Source organism: Ochotona curzoniae, unplaced genomic scaffold (genome assembly GCF_017591425.1).
Source record: "Ochotona curzoniae isolate NIBS_2020 unplaced genomic scaffold, NIBS_Ocur_1.0 contig_3520, whole genome shotgun sequence".
Taxonomy (NCBI): domain Eukaryota; kingdom Metazoa; phylum Chordata; class Mammalia; order Lagomorpha; family Ochotonidae; genus Ochotona; species Ochotona curzoniae.
This window is the reverse complement of record NW_024465894.1, coordinates 11,892,771-11,911,755: the sequence shown is the minus strand read 5'-3', so window position 1 is coordinate 11,911,755 and position 18,985 is coordinate 11,892,771. Positions and strand designations below refer to the sequence as shown.

General features: G+C 48.2%; 1 protein-coding gene across 2 annotated transcripts in view; it reads right to left on the bottom strand.

Moving 5' to 3' along the window:
• Positions 1–1,306: 1,306 nt before the first annotated feature.
• TTI1 (TELO2 interacting protein 1) overlaps positions 1,307–18,985 on the bottom strand; it is a 43,319-nt gene continuing 25,640 nt past the window's right edge. For both annotated transcript variants that reach the window (XM_040981482.1, XM_040981481.1), the window contains exons 5-8: positions 16,372–16,512; positions 13,884–14,088; positions 13,131–13,218; positions 1,307–2,040 (exon numbers count right to left, since the gene is read on the bottom strand). In XM_040981482.1, the coding sequence (XP_040837416.1) occupies positions 1,719–2,040; positions 13,131–13,218; positions 13,884–14,088; positions 16,372–16,512 (756 nt within the window). In that variant the 3' untranslated portion in view covers positions 1,307–1,718. The remainder of the gene's footprint in view (positions 2,041–13,130; positions 13,219–13,883; positions 14,089–16,371; positions 16,513–18,985) is intronic.

The window sequence follows — 18,985 nt, the reverse complement described above, 5'->3', positions numbered from 1 at the left end:
GCCCTTGGAGCATGCCCCACGTCAGGGACCCTGGGATGGATGGGAGGCTGGCTGGGGCTTCTCCTTTTATCTTCCCCTTTACCCCAGATACAGAAAAAAAGAAAAAAAAGAGAGAGAGAATGTGGAAACAATGGTCTTATCCACTTTATGTAGCCCTTGATCCTTTGTGCCCTAATCAACTATGTAAAGATTATCAAAACAATAAAGATGGCACTAAAGAACCACTGCCGATTCTTTTAGGTATGATATGGTATAGTGGTTCTATACTGAAAAAAGTTTGGGGTCCAATAATGTGCCACATTACTGATGCAAACATCTCAGATGGATATCAGTTTTTCTGGCTGTTCTATTTCCGATTCAACTCCCTGCTCATGCTCCTGGTAAAGCTGCAGAGGAAACAGATGGAATTCCAGGTTCCTGGCTTTGGTCTGGCCCAGCCATGGTCGTGTGTGGCCATTTGGGAAGTGAAACAGTAGACAGAGAACTTTCTTTCTCTGTCTCTCTCTCATTCTTTCTCTGTAACTCTTCCAAAATAAATAGCTAAATCTTGAAGAAAAAAAAAGTTGGTCTAGAACATCTGGGATTTACTTCAAAATCCTCCAGGAGTGTGGGCAAGGAGGCAAATGGGCTGTGTGCTGTGCGCAGTGAAGCCGGGTACCAGCCTTGGGGAACCTTGTCACCCCAGCACCCACACAGGGACCTTAAAACCACTATTCTGGGCCCGGCGGCGTGGCCTAGCAGCTAAAGTCCTTGCCTTGAACGCGCCGGGATCCCATATGGGTGCCGGTTCTAATCCCGGCAGCTCCACTTCCCATCCAGCTCCCTGCTTGTGGCCTGGGAAAGCAGTCGAGGACGGCCCAAAGCCTTGGGACCCTGCACCTGCGTGGGAGACCCGGAAGAGATTCCTGGTTCCCGGCTTCAGATCGGCACAGTACCGGCCATTGCGCTCACTTGGGGAGTGAATCATCGGATGCAAGATCTTCCTCTCTGTCTCTCCCCCTCTCTGTAAATCTGACTTTGTAATAAAAATTTAAAAAAATCTTAAAAACAAAAACAAAAACAACAACAAAAAAACCACTATTCTGCTCACCAGGTATCAGAATCTATGGTGAGTGGTTGCCTTGGGCTGGGAAAAGGTGTATTTCCCACTATTTTCTGTTTGTGTTTGTGCTGGGTTTTTTTTTTGTAGTTTTATTTATGCTGTTTGGATTTCACACCACGGCTCTGTGTTACCTATTCAAGTGCATAAACTCATTTAAGAAAATACCACCCAATTTAAATAAGAAACTTCTCAGAGAGCTCTTAATCATACTTCTCATCCAAGAAGTGCCTTTATTTCATTTCTCCCCAAGAACAGGTTAGGTACGACAGATTAGTTCCAGCTCATTATTTGAGGAGTGGCTTGAGTGGGGACAGAGGGGCGGGCAGGGGGAGCAGGCTTCTTGGGCTCCTTGCATGTCTGACCCATCTCAAGGTCTTGGAGGACACTGATGGGGCACCAACCAGAACTCTGTCGCCAGAGTTGCTGGTGCTTGGGGGGCGTGGCTTGTGGCTGAGTGCTGGTGTGTGTGGGTGGGCTGGGAGGTGGTGGGTGAGGTGGGCGGCTGTGCAAATGGCAGGCAAAGGAGTTAAACCCTTAGAGCCACCAGACAAAGTCAATTGAAAACACTAGGTATGAAATATAAATAACAGTCGGCTACTTTCCTTCAATCCAATTTCTAAGCAGTTGTGTGATCGATCAATTTAGAAATTGATCGGCTGTCTACTGCACCTTTGTGGCCTTCCTTTCTGCTGCCAATGCCTTCGGCCAGGGTGGGGCCTGGCCCAGCTGCCGTGGCCGAGGAGGGCGAGGTGGGGCTGGGCAGCTCCTGCAGCAGGCAGAGCACGTTGGCGGTGTAATGGTTCAGTTGCCCCGTGGCTCCTCGCAGCTGCACAGGGTGGAGGCTTGGGTGGGGAGGCGTGAACTGCACGGGACAGTAGAGTTCGTTCAGGAGGAACCAGGTGGAGTCTGGGTCCACTTTCATCAAGTGGAGGAAGACACTGTGGAGAGAAGGAAAGGAGTGAGGAGGAGGGCATGGGGAAGGGGGAGTGCCGCAGGCCCACCTACAAGCCAGTGGACTGGGCTATTTGAGAAGAAACTGATAATGAGATCAAGTCATTCCAAACAGCAGAACCAACACACTCCAGTTCAGAAGACAGGACTGTCAGGATGGTCCAACATACAGAGGTGAACAGTTTCACATCCATTGACAGGGTAAATCAGTAATTAGTCAGAGTAGAACAATATTGACATTCAACAAGCTCTTGGCACAGAAGCTGCTGAGTTCTGTAAAGTAGGAGTTCCAAAGGGAAGAAAAATAACAGTGACCACTTCCCATTATGGGCCTGACCCAGGTCATGGCTCCGTCAGGCTGGGTGGGGGTGGCAGAGAGCAGCCCTGGGACAGTAGCCGCCCCGATGGTGGCCCTCCCCTGCTGAACTCCACAGTGAGAGGCATGGGTTTCTGGTGGTGTGGACGCATGCTTGTGGCTCCTCTGGGAGCACTAGTCTGCCCACTGGCATCAGATCCATACTACATACTACAGGCTGGCAAAGGGCTCCTATCTTTTGGGCAGGACACAGCATTGATGTTCCTATACAACGTAGGTAGGGCTCTCAGGGTCCTGGGCCATTGGCACCACAAACACCCAACGTGAGGCTCTCTGAACTCCAGGGCTACATTAGCTTGTGTCTGTTTTGTTCGCTGTGGACACTGGGCGCCTAGCATGGTACCTGGCAACACCGGGTACAAACTTGATGACTGAACAGCTTCTCATTTGGACAACCAAATAAAGCGGTACACCCATGGCTTAGGACAACATCCCCCCTCACTTGGAAAACTCAGCATTGTGCGAAAGGATCTGAAGGGGTGAGAGGCTATTAGCACCATGTAAGAACGGATGCATGGAGTCACTAGCTCCATGGCTGCGGGAAGTCATTTCCTTCGTCTGGGTCTCAGTCTCCTTGCTTCTGACAATGGGAGCTGTACCTCACTCAAGGTTTTCTGAGTTTCAAACCCCAGTTAAACCCCATATTGCATCTAGCACATGGCCCCTGTCTATCAACTAAGAGGATGCAGGCAGTTCCTCTATCTGCAGGTTGTATATTAGGAGTATCTGAGAAAAAACAAAAAACCTGTGCCTGTGTTGAACAAGTACAGATTTTCTATTTCTTATCGTGGTTCCCTACAAAGTACATTTCAGCACTATTTACATATTGTAATAGGTGTTTGGATGTTCAAAGTCATCCAGGTGAGGACGTGCTGGGTTACACATGAGCATTTTACCAGGTTATAACAACTTGGGTTTCCTTGGTGGGTTCCCCAGCCACGGCACAGGGATGCTGAGGGCCGGCTGCACATCCCCTATCTGATATATCACATTTTATTCTTGCTGATCGTTCCTGGGAACCTCTCCTTCACTTCTGAGCATCACACAGGAATTTAGGTGCTTGCTCAATAGACACAATTTTGGTTTTTAATTTCACTAATCAGAAGAGACTGCGCCTTCAGGGGATTTGGGTCTGACCTCTGCAAAGCTGGCTTTGTTCTCTTCTATGGGTTTACAAGGTGGATTGCCAAGGAGGTAATGGAGGCAGGCCCTTTGAAAAATTTCCTGGCCTGTTCTATGCCTAAACAATTTAAAGTTTCCTTTGTTTTGTATAATCTTGTGTTTATAATCTCCACGGTGGTTGCTGGGGAAGTGATTAGAATATTCTAATTCATCGTTTCCACTTCACTGCAGAAAGGAGATGGGGCTGTGTGGGAGACAATTTTTGTTTAAAAACAAAAATATCTTTGATAATTAGAGTGGCAGGGGAAATAATAAAAACTGCACCACAACCAGGAAGCAGATTTCTATTTACACGTGCCACAGTTGACAGTTTTCCCTGGTGCCAAAGACTGTTAAGATGCAAATGGTTTCATTTGATTTTCTTTTTTTTTTTCTCCCTCTTGCACAAACTGGAACAATTTCTCAAGCTACAGCAGGGAGCTCTCCCAGCTCTGAGAAATATTTTTATCTGGGTAATACCCAACAAAGTGGTGCTCCAGCCCAATTCATACATGGCATGAAAACGTTGCAATGCTCGTTTTCTGAGCCCTTTTCAATGTGCAAAATGGCAGGAAAGAAAAACGAAAGCAGACAGTCTCTTTGCCCTATAAGATTTTCAAATAAATAAAAAGCTAATAGGGAAGCAAAGGAAAAGTGTGGACAACGTTCATTTTTTTTTTTTAACTGGACAAGAACCAAGCTCCTGGAAGAATGATTTTGGGTCTCATGGCTGGTCTGAAAGGAGTACACAATGCAGGATGGCAGGCTGCAATGCGTGCTCCTCCTGCCATCTCTGGGGCTCGAAGCCTTGTGAGCCTACTTCCTTCTCCTGCAGGGGAAGGTGACAGCCTAGCCCGTGCCCAGGTTGCTTCGGAGACTCTCAGGAAAATCCTTTGAAGTGTCTGCTCCTTCCAGAGGCAGCCTGTGTGTGTCTAAGGAGTAATTATCATCTCCAACCCCAGCAGCTCCGCCACATCAGGGAGAATTCCCACACTTGGAAAAGGGCAAGCCATTTGTCTTTTGTCTCACTCATAATTTCCTCCATGTGGACTTGGTGGGGATCCTGATCCTCAGCCAATGGGGTTCTAATTTCACTCATTATCTTCGAGAAGAAACGAGTGTGGTCTACTTTGTCCTCCACATGCCCGAGACGGGGAGCAAACACTGTGCCATGCAGCCAGCTGGCTGGCAGGCGGAGCTGTGCTCTGCTCAGGAAGGGACTCGCGGCCTGCTGAACTCTAAACACTGACAAATTCCCAACCTGGACCATCACTGCTTCTTGCTGAGCCTGGGGCCCTGGAGGTTGGTGCCAGGTCTGTTACGGGCTCTGCTGCCTCTTTTTCTGGGGGGCCAATTCTTGCCCACCCGAGCTGGGAGGCAGGTTCCGGAGAGAGCGAGAAGCTCCAGGCTGGAGGCCGAAATCCTTGGAACTCAGAGAAAAGAAGGGGCCGGGGTAGCTGCCTGCACACTGTTCCTCAGGCACGTGGAGGTGCGTACAGGCCACGTGGCCTGAAGAGAAACATTGCTTAAAAAATACAGGTACACTATTTAACTCTGGAACAAAGATCCGTTTCTCCTTCCCCCAGGCCTGAATCAGTGGCTCCGGGGAGCATAGTTATCAAGAGATTATCTGGTCCCCAGAGCACAGGAGCCACTCAGGCGTGTGCCTCCTGCCTCCCAGTGTCCTGAGGCGAGTGATTATCTCTCAATAACCCATAGGGCCGTGTAGCTTAAATGATAACTTGACTTTAAAAAATTTAGAACTCCCCGTTAGGCAGTTTCTAAGCAACCTCTGTTTCCATGGCAAAGAAGCGGGGTGTTTATACTGATTTTTCACTTAAAATGCAGTTTTATTGAATTTCACTTCATGCAGGCAGCCATTTCCCTGCACTTCAGCCCGATCTGTAATTGACGGGTATCAGTAAATGTGTAATAAACTCTACATGCCAAACCCACAGGAGCAGCTCATTCTGTCATGATCATTGCTGGGTGCTGCAAGCTACCGAGCTGGGAGTCAGGAGGGAGGAAGTGTGCCATCAGCATCCACTCACTCCATGTGGTTTAGGTCTTACCAAACATCAAACACTTGTGACTGCAAACGTTTACTAGCGCCTGGTCCAGCCCACACACTAACTGAGGTGCCCGGGGATACAAACAGGGATGGACCAAAGTGCTGGTCTCAGGGAACACAAGACCAAGGCCAGAGCCCCAGGCTGCCATGTGGCCTCCTAGGTCATGGGCAGGATGGGGGTGGAGGGACGGGGTGGGTTTCCTGAGGAACAGACGTGGCCTCCCTTGGCCTCGGAATATGACAAAGCTGGAGAAATCTGCCTGTAGCTGAAGCCAGGATATCAAAGTCCATCTTCACCATCCCTGTCTAGACAACATCTGCTCGAAGGGTGCTCTAGAACGCCACCAGCCAGCCAAGGCCCAGGAGAGCTACCCAGCCTGTGAGACAAGGGAGGGCTGCCAGCTGCCGTGGGTGACAGGCCATTTTGTGTCTGTCAGTTGCTGGCTTGAGGCAGCGCTGCTCCTCGTCTCTTTCTGGATTTCTAAAATGCTCTCTCAAGCTGTCAGGGTAGATGTCAGCAGTAAAGGAATTGTGGCTTTATGATGTTTGTTTATTTATTTATCTATCTGGTTTCTACAGAAGTCATTCGGGGCTGTCTTCTTAGGAACATGCTATAGACTCTCTCTGCACAGGCATGACTAAATGTGATCAGAAAATAAGCTCTCTTGTTGGAAAGCAGGCATCCCACAAAGCTATTTTGGATTCCCTGATGTTCCCTCTCTTGGCAGAACAGCCTCCACAGTCTTCTTTTCTCTGGCCACCTCTTCTCCCATTAGCCGGTGCAGGTCTCTGTTGCAAATGAGGCTGTGTGTTGCCTTTGAAACAAATGGATGCTCAGGGTGTCCACGTGTCCCAGGCAGCGAGCAGTGGCTATGTTTTCATACTCAGTAATTTACTCTAATGGGTCTCGGTTCATTGGTTAACCAGTATTTCAAGCCTGTCCTTTGTTGCTATTCAATTTAGCTATCTTCTCCTGCACCGAGGTCGTTTTTTTGTTTCTAAATGTTGGAAATGGAGGATTATGACTTGAAGCGACGATTTACTCTCCAAATAAATACTACCAATTACCTCTGCAGCTATACATACTCGTTAGACTTAACTACACTTACCTGTTCAAAACCATTCATCTATCGATCTAACTCTGACACCCACACTCACAGATGCCTGTACTAAAAATATTTAAAGGCAATGAGGGCAGGATTTAAAAGCCTACGTGCCAGTAGAAGCAGATGATGCTAATCGCCCCTTAAAGTACCACAAGACAAAGTAGCAAATGCAGTGGAATGATTCCATTGCTTTGTGCATATTTAAAAGGACACAGCATTGAGAGGCTCAATCTGCAACAGACAATTCAAAAATAAGCCAGGATCTAAGAGTCTAAAATCTCACTGGGTGGGACGTACAAATAGCCACTTCCATCTGGCCAGCTCTCTCCCTGTTGGCCTCTGGGCTTCCATCCTATGACGGTGCTCCTGGGTACAGGTCCCAGAGCAGCCTTCTGTAGTGGCTGATGTGGGTGGCAATCCTGGCCATGTCTCACAAAGCCATCCTGGCCAGCCTACCTATCTTGCTACTCCACCTGACTTCCTGAAACTGCCCTCAGCCGTAAACCATCAGCCCCTGGTGATGGATGTCTTGAGAAACAGCTCCAGGAGGCGTTCTTTCTTCCATAACTCTGGCAAGGATGCGGAGGCCAGCAGGCACAACAGTACCCCGTGTTCTAAGACTGCCCTTGGAGACGCTTCCTTAAGGTTCCTGAAGAGGAAAGCTACATTTCTTTCTGAGAAGCCTTGCCTTTTCTTTCTTTCTCTTCCTTCCTTTCTTTCTTCTCTCTTTTTTTTCCCCTGCTTTCTTATTTCCACTTTCCACCAGAAGCTGCAGAGGTTGCATTGCCCTCTTGGCTTGATTAGGTCTGAGCTGTTTTTCAAGTTCATCTTGAGCAAGGGTGCAGAACTCCAGCTCTGAGTTCCATACACCAACCTCAGCTCTGCTGCTTCTTGCTTTCTCCTTTCTTAAAAAAAAAAAAAGGCTTTTTTACTTTCTGGTGGTATTCTGTGCCCAAAGTTAATATGACTTTACTGAATCCTTGTGATGATTGTATTAAGTGAAACATAACAGTTATGCTTATTTCAGTCACAGATGAGGACAATGAAACTCTGAGAAGTGAATTACTTTGCCCAAGGTGACACTGAAGAGGACAATTCTGAGCCGGGATTCAGCTCTAAAATCTTCAACTCTCAGCATAGTATTTGGCTCTTACTAAGAGACCCAATAAAAACTTTGGGGCCAAAGCTGAGGTAAAAGACCTCTGCCTGCAGCAGTGGTATCCCTTATGGGCACTGTTTTGAGTCCTGGCTGCTTTATTTCCAATCCAGCTCCCTGCTAATGTGCCTTGGAAAGTGGCAGGGATTGCTCAAGTCCCAGGGCCCTGTAACCATGTGGGAGACCTGGAAGAAGTTCCAGGCTTCTAGTTCTGGTCTGGCCCAGCCATGGGTGTTATGGCCTTTTTGAAATAAATAAATAAAATCTTTCCTTTTTTTTTGTTTCAAAGGGAATAGATACACACATGTACATAATAAGACAACTGAAGCCATTTGTCTTGCTATTTCACTTTCTGTTAAGTTCATCACACTTACTGTGGCCTCTTGGGTGATCAAGACAGATGACAGACTGTGCAGAGATGAAACGGCTGCCCTGTGCTAGGCCAGGGATTCTGATCACTGAGACACACGCTGTGTGGCCACTGCAGCAATCAAGGTCAAGATCTACCATTGAGGACGTCCTGTTCTCAGCCCAACCCAGTGCATACCTGTATGTGTACCCCATGCCTGGCTTTCTCACTGGGTGGCAGAACGGTTGACCCTGGCAGGTTATCAGTCACACTGAGGAAGCAGGGAGAGGCCCTGCAGCATTTACGCAGCACAGAGGCTCTCCCTTACCTTTCTATCTGAAACCCAGCAACCCACTTGGTTTGTAATCTGTGTGGCAGATGCCTCTTATCTTTGACACCATGAAATCATGCCTCTGTATGCACAGAGAACAGCTTCAGATCTGAGTGTATTTTTAGAACAATGGGCCTTGAAAAGAAAAGCAGTAATGCCTGTCAAAAGATGGATAATAGGAAAGCTAACTACTTGGGCCTGGATTTATCAACTATTAATCAAATGTCAAAGGGAAAAATATTAGGAGTGCCCTCATTTCCATGCTGGGTACAATCTAAGGGGAAATGGCTCAGTAGCCTAAGCTCAAACAAACTGCCCACACCATCAGAGGGGACGAGCGACTAATTTCAAGCTCAACTGAACTAACGGATCACCTCCATGGTTCCTGATCCATTCAAATATAATAGGCCCCTGTGCGGGTAAAGCCAGGACTTGGGGCTCTAATGGGATGAAGTGAAAGCTCTGTGCCAGTGTGCTTGTGCAGGGTTTGGAAGGCTCAGCGACGGCCTGGAGCCCTGCTGCTAGGAAGAAAGCAGGGGAGGAGCAGTGAATGAAACTTCCCCCCAAGGACTGACTGCTTACCTCTGTGGGGCTGGCGGGGAGGTGAATAATTAACATGAAAAAGTTCTCCCAAGGTGAAAAAACCCTGTTCAGATCTCAGAAAAGGGGAAGCAGGCTTACTGCAAGATACACCTGGGCTGTGGGTGCATGGCTGAGTGTAAATCCGACATCTTTGCAAATCTTTTATGTGCCTCACAGGTGTGTACACAGATGGCACACATGCACCATGACATAGCCTGGCTCTTACTGTCTCTACTTACAGTGCCTGGCATCACAACCCCCCAACTTGTAGAAGGAATGAGCGCTGAGTGGCTTTCCTGAACATAGGAATGTAATTCAAAGACCCAGACAGGAAGGTGTTCTGGCCACCCTCAGTTACATATTAAGCAGGAAATGAAACACAAGGAAGCTAAGGTTACATAGCCCTAAGACTTAAACTTAGCTTTGTGCAACTCCCAGAATGCAGCCATTTGCCTGTGTCCACACTCAGTGGCTAGGCAGAGGGAGCTTGAAGGACAACCCTTCCCCTCCCCCACCACCAAGGACCACAGCAGTGACAGCATGCAGTACCTGCTTGACCAAAAGCTACACCAGCTGGTCCTACCTGCTGATACTTGGCCTGTCTTCTGGTTGCTAGGGAGTGTAGGGTTAGAGGTGGAGACCACCAGCCCACAAGCTTCTGTTGTCTAGCAATGAGACTTGGCAGGCATGGACTTCACCTTTTTAAAAATAGCCATTGTCTAGTTTTGTTTTCTAATTTTAGCCCACGTGGAGGGCTCATTGGAGGACATGGAACTTTGCTACAAACGACAGGGAGGAAATCCCAGGGGTTCGCAGGAGACTGGCCTGCAAGGTGTGCTTTCAGTGGAGCCGAGTAGAAGCCAGCACAGTTCACACTGGCTTCAAGGAGACTCAGGCATCTGAGGGGTGTGCTTGTATCTCTGGCTTAGAGTCATGGGGCCCACTCTGGAATTTCAGACAGTTCCATTTGCCAATGCAATGGGGAGGAGGCAACAAACCAATTAAACTTCCCAATGCTATGGGGGACCCTGGAGGGAGTGGTGGCTGGTGACCTGAATGGGTAATCCACGCCTGCCCCTAAGGACAGCTCCTGCTATGCCAACCCACTCCCATACCCCTGCCCCGATTCCCTCCCTTGTTATCTGTTGAAGTCACTGCCATTTATGCAAATGGACTTTGGGGGGAGGTGTTTTCTATTTTGTTCTGTTTTTGCACAGTCAGTTAATAGTGACACCTGGTGGCAACACATGGCAGGATGACACATCCTGCCCCCAGCCCCACCCCTCCCCCAACTTGTAAGATTTATGCCCTCTCCTTACAAGGCACATTCACTAGATAAAAGCATTAAACTGGAATGGCATCTCCGTTCTGAGCATTTACAGCCTCTGTTACATCAACCACCCCTGATCAATTTCCATTTCCAGAGTTTACAGCCTAGACGTAAAAGCATGCCACAAAGGCTATATTTAATATAGCAAATTAAAAAAGCAAACAAGGGGTTGGTCATTCTTTGAAGCCAGGAAATGCAAAGAGGAGAAAGGAAAGAACCTAACTGCATGCCCTGAAAGAGATTTTGTGACAGTGCCAAGCGTGCCTCCACCTCGCCATGGGGTTGGAACCCCCACCTGCTGGTTGCTCCTGGCATCTCCCTTCAGAATGCAGGGAGGGGGTAGGGGCACCCTAGAGCAGCCCCTGCCAAGCCCTCTGGCTGACAGAGGGGCAAGGTGGGAGACTTGGGAGCTGGTCATCTCTGAACAGCTCTGTCTCTGGTCCTTCTGAGGCTTGGCTTTCTGTAATCCTTAGCTCCAGGGGCTTCTTTTGGGCCCTTGCTAGGGACAGGGCAGGGAGGAGAGAGAACGTGTGCCACCCAGACTGCGTGTAGAGAATGCTTAGGAGGAGGCTGCGGAGACAGGAACCCTGTGGTTATACAAGGGGGAGAGAGATGATGGAGAAAAGGAGAAGCAGTGGGATTTAAGGGATTCTCAAATTAGGCACAGTCTTTTTAGTACTGTATGTGGAGTATGAAGGAAAGAGAATTCAGGACCAACAACCAGATGGATACAGGGATGGGGGATTCCACCTCAAGCAGGGGACTTGGCACAGCATCAGAGGCCAAGGCTTTCAATCAACATTCATACCCCTCCTCGCCCTCTCTTCATACGGAATGAGGTTTACAGAGAGACCAGGTTTCCTATTGTCTCAGGCTTCTCCTCCCATTTAGAGAGCTTATTAATTTCTGAATCAAGATGCCAAACCAACTCTTGATCAAGGACAATAAGATTTTTTTTTCTGCCTTCAAAGTAAGTTTGTGCAGATGATGTATGGGCAAAGCAATCAGCCTTGCACTTCCTCCCCCTCCAGCCAGCAGAGGGAGGTCATCTCACTCAACGGGGAACACAGTGTGCTGGCGCAAACAAAGCCGGTTGCGGGTGAGTGGTCTGGTTGCATTTTCCTCCTCCAGAGGCAACCCGAATACCAACACAAGATGCAGCAACACCCAATCCCTGGGTTTAATTGCTTTCAGAGGCAAAAAAAAAAAAAGAGAGAGAGAGAATTGGAAATAAAAAGATAATGAATTGTGACCATTAGCTTGTTTGAAGGCCTTAAACTTGCAGGATGAAATGCAGCGGGTATAGCAGAAGTAAAATGGATGGGATAGGCAAGGTGAAAAGCAGACCTCTGTAATTCTTGGTTGTAACAGGTACCCCCAAAGACCTGCAGATAAATGTGTTACCCTACAGTGCTCTTTGAGAAATGAGAATGCCCGGAAAACTCACTGGGATGCACTTCCGTGCTGGAGGAAGTTTGACTGATTCTGAGCCTAGGGGATGTGACGGGAAAGGGCCATGAAAGAATAGGAACTGGGGAAATCAAGAACAAAAAATTGCAAAGGACAATAAATCAATTCACAAAGATAGTCCCATCACTCCTAGGAGAACAAGCTGTAAGAGAGCGAGTCAGCCCTCCTCATTTCCTAGGCAGAGCAGCCTTCCAGCCTCCAGGGAATCAGCTGCTGCCTGATTCCCAGCCCACCCAGGAGGAGCAGGGAAAAGCCTGTGACAAGGAGGGATCATCTGTCCAGGCATGCAGAACTGGGAGGACTGGAAAAGGCCCGGGGCTGTTCACAGGACTGGCTCCAACAGCCTTGGCTTTGGCCTTAGCAGAAGGTGTCCATGGGATGGTGGTTCTGGGGAGCAAGCTGCTCCCAGCTGGTGGGAGAACAGAGGAGAGGGAGCCAGGATGAATTTTGGGCCTCTGGGCAGGGGAAGGTTGCTGTGCTCAGGGTTTCAGCTATGAGAGGAAGCCCTCAGTGCCCAGGGAACCAGAAGTAGCTTCTTGTGTTAGAGGTGGAACAGCCATTCTCTAACAAGTAGGATCCAAGTGTTCTTAGAAATTGGAAGCACACAATTTCAGAATGAAAAGAGGCCCATTAAGCTGTTAGTCCAGCAGTTCTTAAGATTCTTTGGGTCACGGACGCCTATCAGAATCAGGCGACTCTGTCTAGAACAAGGCACACATGAGAACTCGGCTACACACCAATTCTGTGAGGGCTCATGGCATCGAGGCCCGTCTCATTCCCTCTGTGGACTCCAGTTAATCAGCAACCAGTGCTTCCGCTTGCCTGTTATGGGAGGCATGGAGGGGTGCAGGTTCACCCAGTGGCTATGCTCAGGGCCCAAGATGCCCCTCTGAGCAGGAGGGTACTGTGTCTCCTCCAGTGGTTTTCTGTTTTTTGCTCCCTTGAAACTGTGGCTGAAAAGGTTACTTGAAGGAGAGAATCACAACCAGCATAAATACCTAGAGTTGGCATAGTTAAGGAAATCGTCTTCAACTGGCAGGGAGAGAGCGTGTGCAAGTGGGGATGCCTCAACTCTGCTTGCCATTAGCAAATCATCTATAATTTAGAACAAACGTAAAGAGACGCGGGTGATCAAGCAGACATACCTCCTGGCAGCCTCTTGTAATTTCATGGGCTGTTTGGCGCTGAGGTAAATCAAGCAGGCATCAGCCACTTTATTCAGGTCACCCTCACCTGCAGAGAGAAAAACAAAAGAAGCACTGGCCCCTGGACTTCACGTGGGACAAGTGGTAACTAACTGCCACCTGGCGAAACTCTGAACTCTAGTTCATTTCAAAGCTAAATGCTGGACTCAGAACCCCAACCAAGAAAAGAGAGAAGACAGAACAGGTCAACCAACCATCTCAGCTATGATGGACTATGTCAATCAGTGGACTTTTCAAAGACCTCATAGTGCTTGGAGTGGCAAGATTGGCAGAGATTCATAACTGTCGAAATATCAAAACCACTTGAGCAAGAACCTCAGAGCATGCCCTACATCCGGGACCCGGGGAGGGTGGGAAACTGGGTGGGCCTTCTCCCTTAATACCCCCTTTAAACATGAAGGAAACAATATGGAAAAAATACTGGTCATATCCACTTTCCTGTAGCCCTTGAGCCTTTTTACCCTAATTAACTATGTAAAGATTGTCAAAATTAAAAATAAATAAGTAAATAAACCAAAAACAAACAAACAAAAAGAATAAAGTCGAAGAATACATCAAGACGAATGGACGACTGAATCCAGAACAAGGTCGAAGCAGGTGTGTCTGGTGGTGGGGCACGACTGAGCAAAGTGTGCAACGATAGCAGCTAGACAGTGCCGTGTGTCTGTCTGGGTGAGATTAGCCGGTACCTACCTAAGTCCAGTCTTTCACAGAGGGGGCCTAAGCCCTCCAAGACGGCCAGCTGCAACTTGAAGGCCAGTGTGTATGAGTAAACTGGTCCAGCTCTGGCACTGACGGGAGCCTGGCTCACTAAGGAAGCAGCCAGTTTTGGCAGGACATCTTTGCAGAACCGGCTCCGCAGAAAATCACCACATTTGCCTCCCAGTGTACGTAAAACCTGCAGGAAGAATCCCCAGTCATGTGACTGAACAATGCCAAAGCACGAAGAAGGCTAAAGAATGCTCATTAATTCAATTTCAACTGCTTGGGAAAAAAAAAATAGAATTACTGCTGTTAATTCCTTGCCTATGGTTTGTGATTCTGACAGTTATGAATTCGGAGGTCCCCGCTCCCAAGGCATGGCTGCTTCTATCCATAAATACAGATTACATGGAGAGTAATTCAGAGGAATCTTGGGTTGGATGAGTAATGTGATTAATACCTTGATTTTCCTCCTTCTTTTTTGTTAAAAAAAAAAAAAAGCAGTTAAAGCAATTCACATACATCATCTCTGGACTCTTCCTAAACTCCTTTGAGAAAAAACTTCATGCTTTTAGCTCTAACTAGCAAAGCACACACAAGAGCAAGGGCCACGTTGCTGCTGTGTGCAGGTGTCAGGAGGCCGGAGCTGAGCCCAGGCTGTGCCCCCTGGCTGGCAGTGACGAGGTGTTCCTTCTGCTCAGGTGCCCAATCTCTTGTGTACATCACCCCCGTTCTATCTTTCACAACAGGCAGTTTCTTTGCACGTCTCGTTTTAAACTTTCTCTAGCAGAACATATTGAAACGTTTTGCCCCACTGCGCAGGACTGAGTCTACTGGATAACAGGAATTTCTTTAAAAATCAGTCAGGAAGGCAGAGGCAGCAGCAGCAGAGGGAGCAGCCGCCGACTGGGGCTGAGCAGCGAGGCGTGCGTTGCAGGTCCCTGTGCATGCTGCCAAGGCTCCTGGACTCCAGGTGTCGCTGAGTCTGCATGTGCAGAAAGCAGCCTCACTGCACTGCACGCATCATCCTATGTTTCGATGCTTCCTGTCATTTCAGATAAGCTACTAATTTTCATAAAGGAAAACAGCACATTTGAATAAGTCATAATTCATCTCTCCCACCCTCATCATCTCTGCCAACCTATCTTTTCCTGTTTGCTTTCTCCTCCCTCTCTTATACACACACACACACAAACACACACACAGAGTCATCTTCTATATCGGGCTTTGGAAAAAAATATTAGCAAGTTAATATGTTTTAATGTAAGCTGGTATTTTGGTCCAGTTCATGTTGAAGAATCTTACAGAAAACAAATCTACTTCTGCTGAGTACACGGAATATATTCCTGGCCTCATTTCATATCTGTATATGTCTTTTTTTCTTTGCTGCCTCTTGCTTACCTACTTCTAATTTATGTTAGCTTGCCATGGTAAATGTATCTCTTCAGGTTGCTGTTAACTGCTTTTTGGAACAACAAAGGATATAAATAAATAAGCTAAAATATGTACGCTACCATACGCCTAACTAAATCAGGGAGAATATTGCCTTGCATCTAGACACAGGGTTTTTTTAGCTTTCCAAAGCGCTTCCTCAAAGTGTCCCATTTCATCCTTGATAACCGAGAGCTGGGAGAGGTGCTACGAAGCCCCATGGGAAAACGACCAGTCATGGCCTTGGCCTAAAGCTGCTTGTGCTCCCTACTGCGATCTAGGCCCCTTGACCCTGACTTTTTTTTTTAAGATTTATTTGTTTCTATTACAAAGTCAGATATACAGAGAGGAGGAGAGACAGAGAGGAAGATCTTCCATCCGATGATTCACTCCCCAAGTGAGCACAACAGCTGGTGCTGTGCTGATCCGAAGCCGGGAACCAGGAACTTCTTCCGGGTATCCCACACAGGTGCAGGGTCCCAAGGCTTTGGGCTGTCCTCGACTGCTTTCCCAGGCCACAAGCAGGGAGCTGGATGGGAAGTGGAGCTGCCGGGATTAGAACCGGCGCCCACATGGGATCCCAGCACGTTCAAGGCGAGGACTTTAGCCACTAGACCACGCCGCTGGGCCCTTGACCCTGACTCTTGTCAAGAACATGGGCATTGACCTCTGTTCTGGGTTCGGTTACTGGTTAGTCTTATGATCCTGAGGAACATTTCTTGTCTTCTTGGAACTTGTTGCTTCCTCTCTCAAGAGTGGGCTGGTGCCCACCTTGCAGGAGGCTGTGAGAATAAGAGACCAAGTGTGGCCAAGTGCCACACTCACTGCCTGGCACTTGGGAAGTGCTCAATAAATACTGGTGACCCTTTTCATCTACTGGTTCACCCTGCTATAAATTCAAAAGGAAGCTGAATTTCCTCCCTTGTCCTTTTCTGATTTGTCTGTATTTTCCTCAGGCTGTACGATCCTGTGAGCAGATTAACAGGGCTCGGGGCCAGCACCCTGCCTGGTGCGCCCAGGACAGTGAGCAGGGGGGTTGGGACTGTACCTTGAAGGCTCTGAGCACGGCCAGGGGGTCGTCGTTCGTGAGCCGCTGCACAAGCGAGGGCCAGCTTCGATGAGCCAAGGGAAGGAGCTGATTCTTGTGGGACTGCAGAACAAGTACACACAAATCCAGAACATCCAAGACCTGAAATCAAAGACAGCATTGCAGCAGATGATAAAAGCTTAAAATCAGACACCTAGGGTCAAGTCACCATTTGAAAAGACTGCGACTTTGAAGAGCATTCAGTGTACAGCCATTTACTGAGTGCTGACTCCAGGAAAAGCACTCGCTAGACACAAAAGGGACGAAACACACATTTCTTCATCTTCACAGGTTCTGTGGTCCTTTGGAAAAGACCCTTAAGTGGACAACAAGCAAATAAAAGAGATGACCACCAACTGTGATGAGAAGAAAGGAAAAGATGAAACACACAGAAGAATCTACAGACTGTTGGGAAGGCTTCTCTGAGGAAGCAGTGTCTGGAAGCAGAGAGAAAGGATGAGCGGAGTTCGCACTGTCCAGAGGCAAAGTGTTCCCACAATGGGAAGCTGTGACGAGGAAGACCTGGGGTGGGACCGAGTTGGCAGTGTTTAGGGATGGGGAGCAGGGCTGTGGGGCTCCTCAGTGGAGGGCCAAGCTAGGGCCTGGAGCACGAAGGAGTCGAAGGGGTCGAGTTAGTAATTTCTTATTTTGTACCGAATGCAGTGGGGAGCCATTCAGGAGTTTTAAAGGAAAGGTATGTGACACAGTTTATGTTTTCAAAGGATACTCTGGCTGGTGAGCAGTGAGGGATAAAGTGAAGAGATCCTTTAGGAGACTCATGTCCACGGGAGAGGAACAAAGCATGTGCTCTGTGATGGCAGAAGCAGCAAAGTGGGAGGACCTGGGCATGGTTTAGGGGTTGAAATGGCTTAAAGTATTGAAGGACTGAATGGGAAATACTCAGAACAGCAGCTTTGGTTCAGGTGGAACAGCTGAAAAGATGCAGGTGCCTCAGAACAGACAGGAGCAAAGTGAGGGAGGGGCTGGGCAAGAATCCAGTGCTGTAGCTGCCACTGCAGAGACCAGGCAAGCAAGTGAAGTATAGGCCAGTCTCATAAGATTTGGGCTGGCTGAGATGTAAACGGATTTTTTTTTTTAAATTTTCCATGAGAATATGTTTCCTAATCTCTTCCATCCCAAAGCTCCCTGGAAACAGCTCATGTCAGGGTCATGGCAGTGGTCAGTACAATGACAAGGGCAGGCTGCCTTTCCATGGAGGTGGGCCTGTCTTCAAAATGCAGGGGAGGTACACATTTGAGTCAGAAAGACAGAATGGAGTCTGCTAACATGAAGCAGCAAACCCTTACCACGCGTCTCCAATGGAACATGGAAATGCAGACAAACCAGAAGAGGCTCTGCCCTCGAGGGCTGGCGAGGCAGAGGAATGAGAACAAGCACAGCAGCACAGGGGAGCAGAGGGCACTGCAGAGCAGTACAGTGAAAATGGTGTTGGCACCACTGACTGGCTTTGGATTTGAGTTCTGTCACAGAACAAATTACATCAAGTTTCAAAGACATATTTTCTTCCCCTCTGCCTGAAACGTTCTTCTCCTGGTTCCTGCCACATTGCACAGCTGGTTTCTTCTCCCCCTGACCCCTGGTTTACAGGAGAACGGAAACTGTCTCATTCGATGGGCTCTGCAGCAGGGTAGGCTCCCTGTACGAATGTGCTGCCTACGTGAATTACCATTTTCCATCACAGAACTGGCTGGATGACTTATGAGCATTTCATCATCTAGGGTCTCTCTGTCCATGACAGACAGGAAGTTCCATGCAGGCAGGGATCATGTTGTCTCCCTCCCTCTATACAGCTCATGCGAACTGTGAGATCTCTAGAATCAACAACCCAGTGGACTAGACACCCTCTTCATTTTACAGATAAAAATGCCAAGGTTCAAAAAGGCGAATTAATATGCTCCAGTTTCTGGGGTCAAGGGCACAGCCAGGGTGTGAACTCGGGTACGAAGGTTTGACTCCAACACGAGTGCTCTCAATCGCTGGGGGTACTCAGCTGCTACAAAACTCTCATGGATGATAAGTACATGAAGGCACCACAGGAGCGTGCTGAATCTGTCAGCTGGGCACTCACATTGTAGCTTTGCATGTAATAGACATTCAAAAAGTGCTTTCTGATTGGAACAACAGAGGAATACTAAGAGATGTCTAGGGGAGACCAAACAAATTTCACAAAACGTAGACCCTGAGGTTTGACATCTGTCAAGGAGGGTTTGCCAGCCCAGGCAACAAGCTGCCAGGGCCAGCGGTAATCCACCAAGGAAGGAGTGTGTCTCACTTCTGCTTGGGCGGAGGGAGGAATATTGTTTGCCTTTGGGGACAAGATCTGACACTTGCCCCCACCCCCTGTCCTGTTAACAGTGCCGCTAGGGTTTTAAGTCCTTGTTGACACAGGTGTTTGTTTGGAAAACTACCAGTAAATGAGGATGGAATATTACAAAAAGTGTGGCGGTTTTTCCTAGGAAAAAAATAGAAATAAACAGAGCTCAGGGCTAGAATTAGTCTGGGAAGAACAACCTCCTTTATGTTGGAGAACCCCTGCCCCATGCTAAGTCAGATC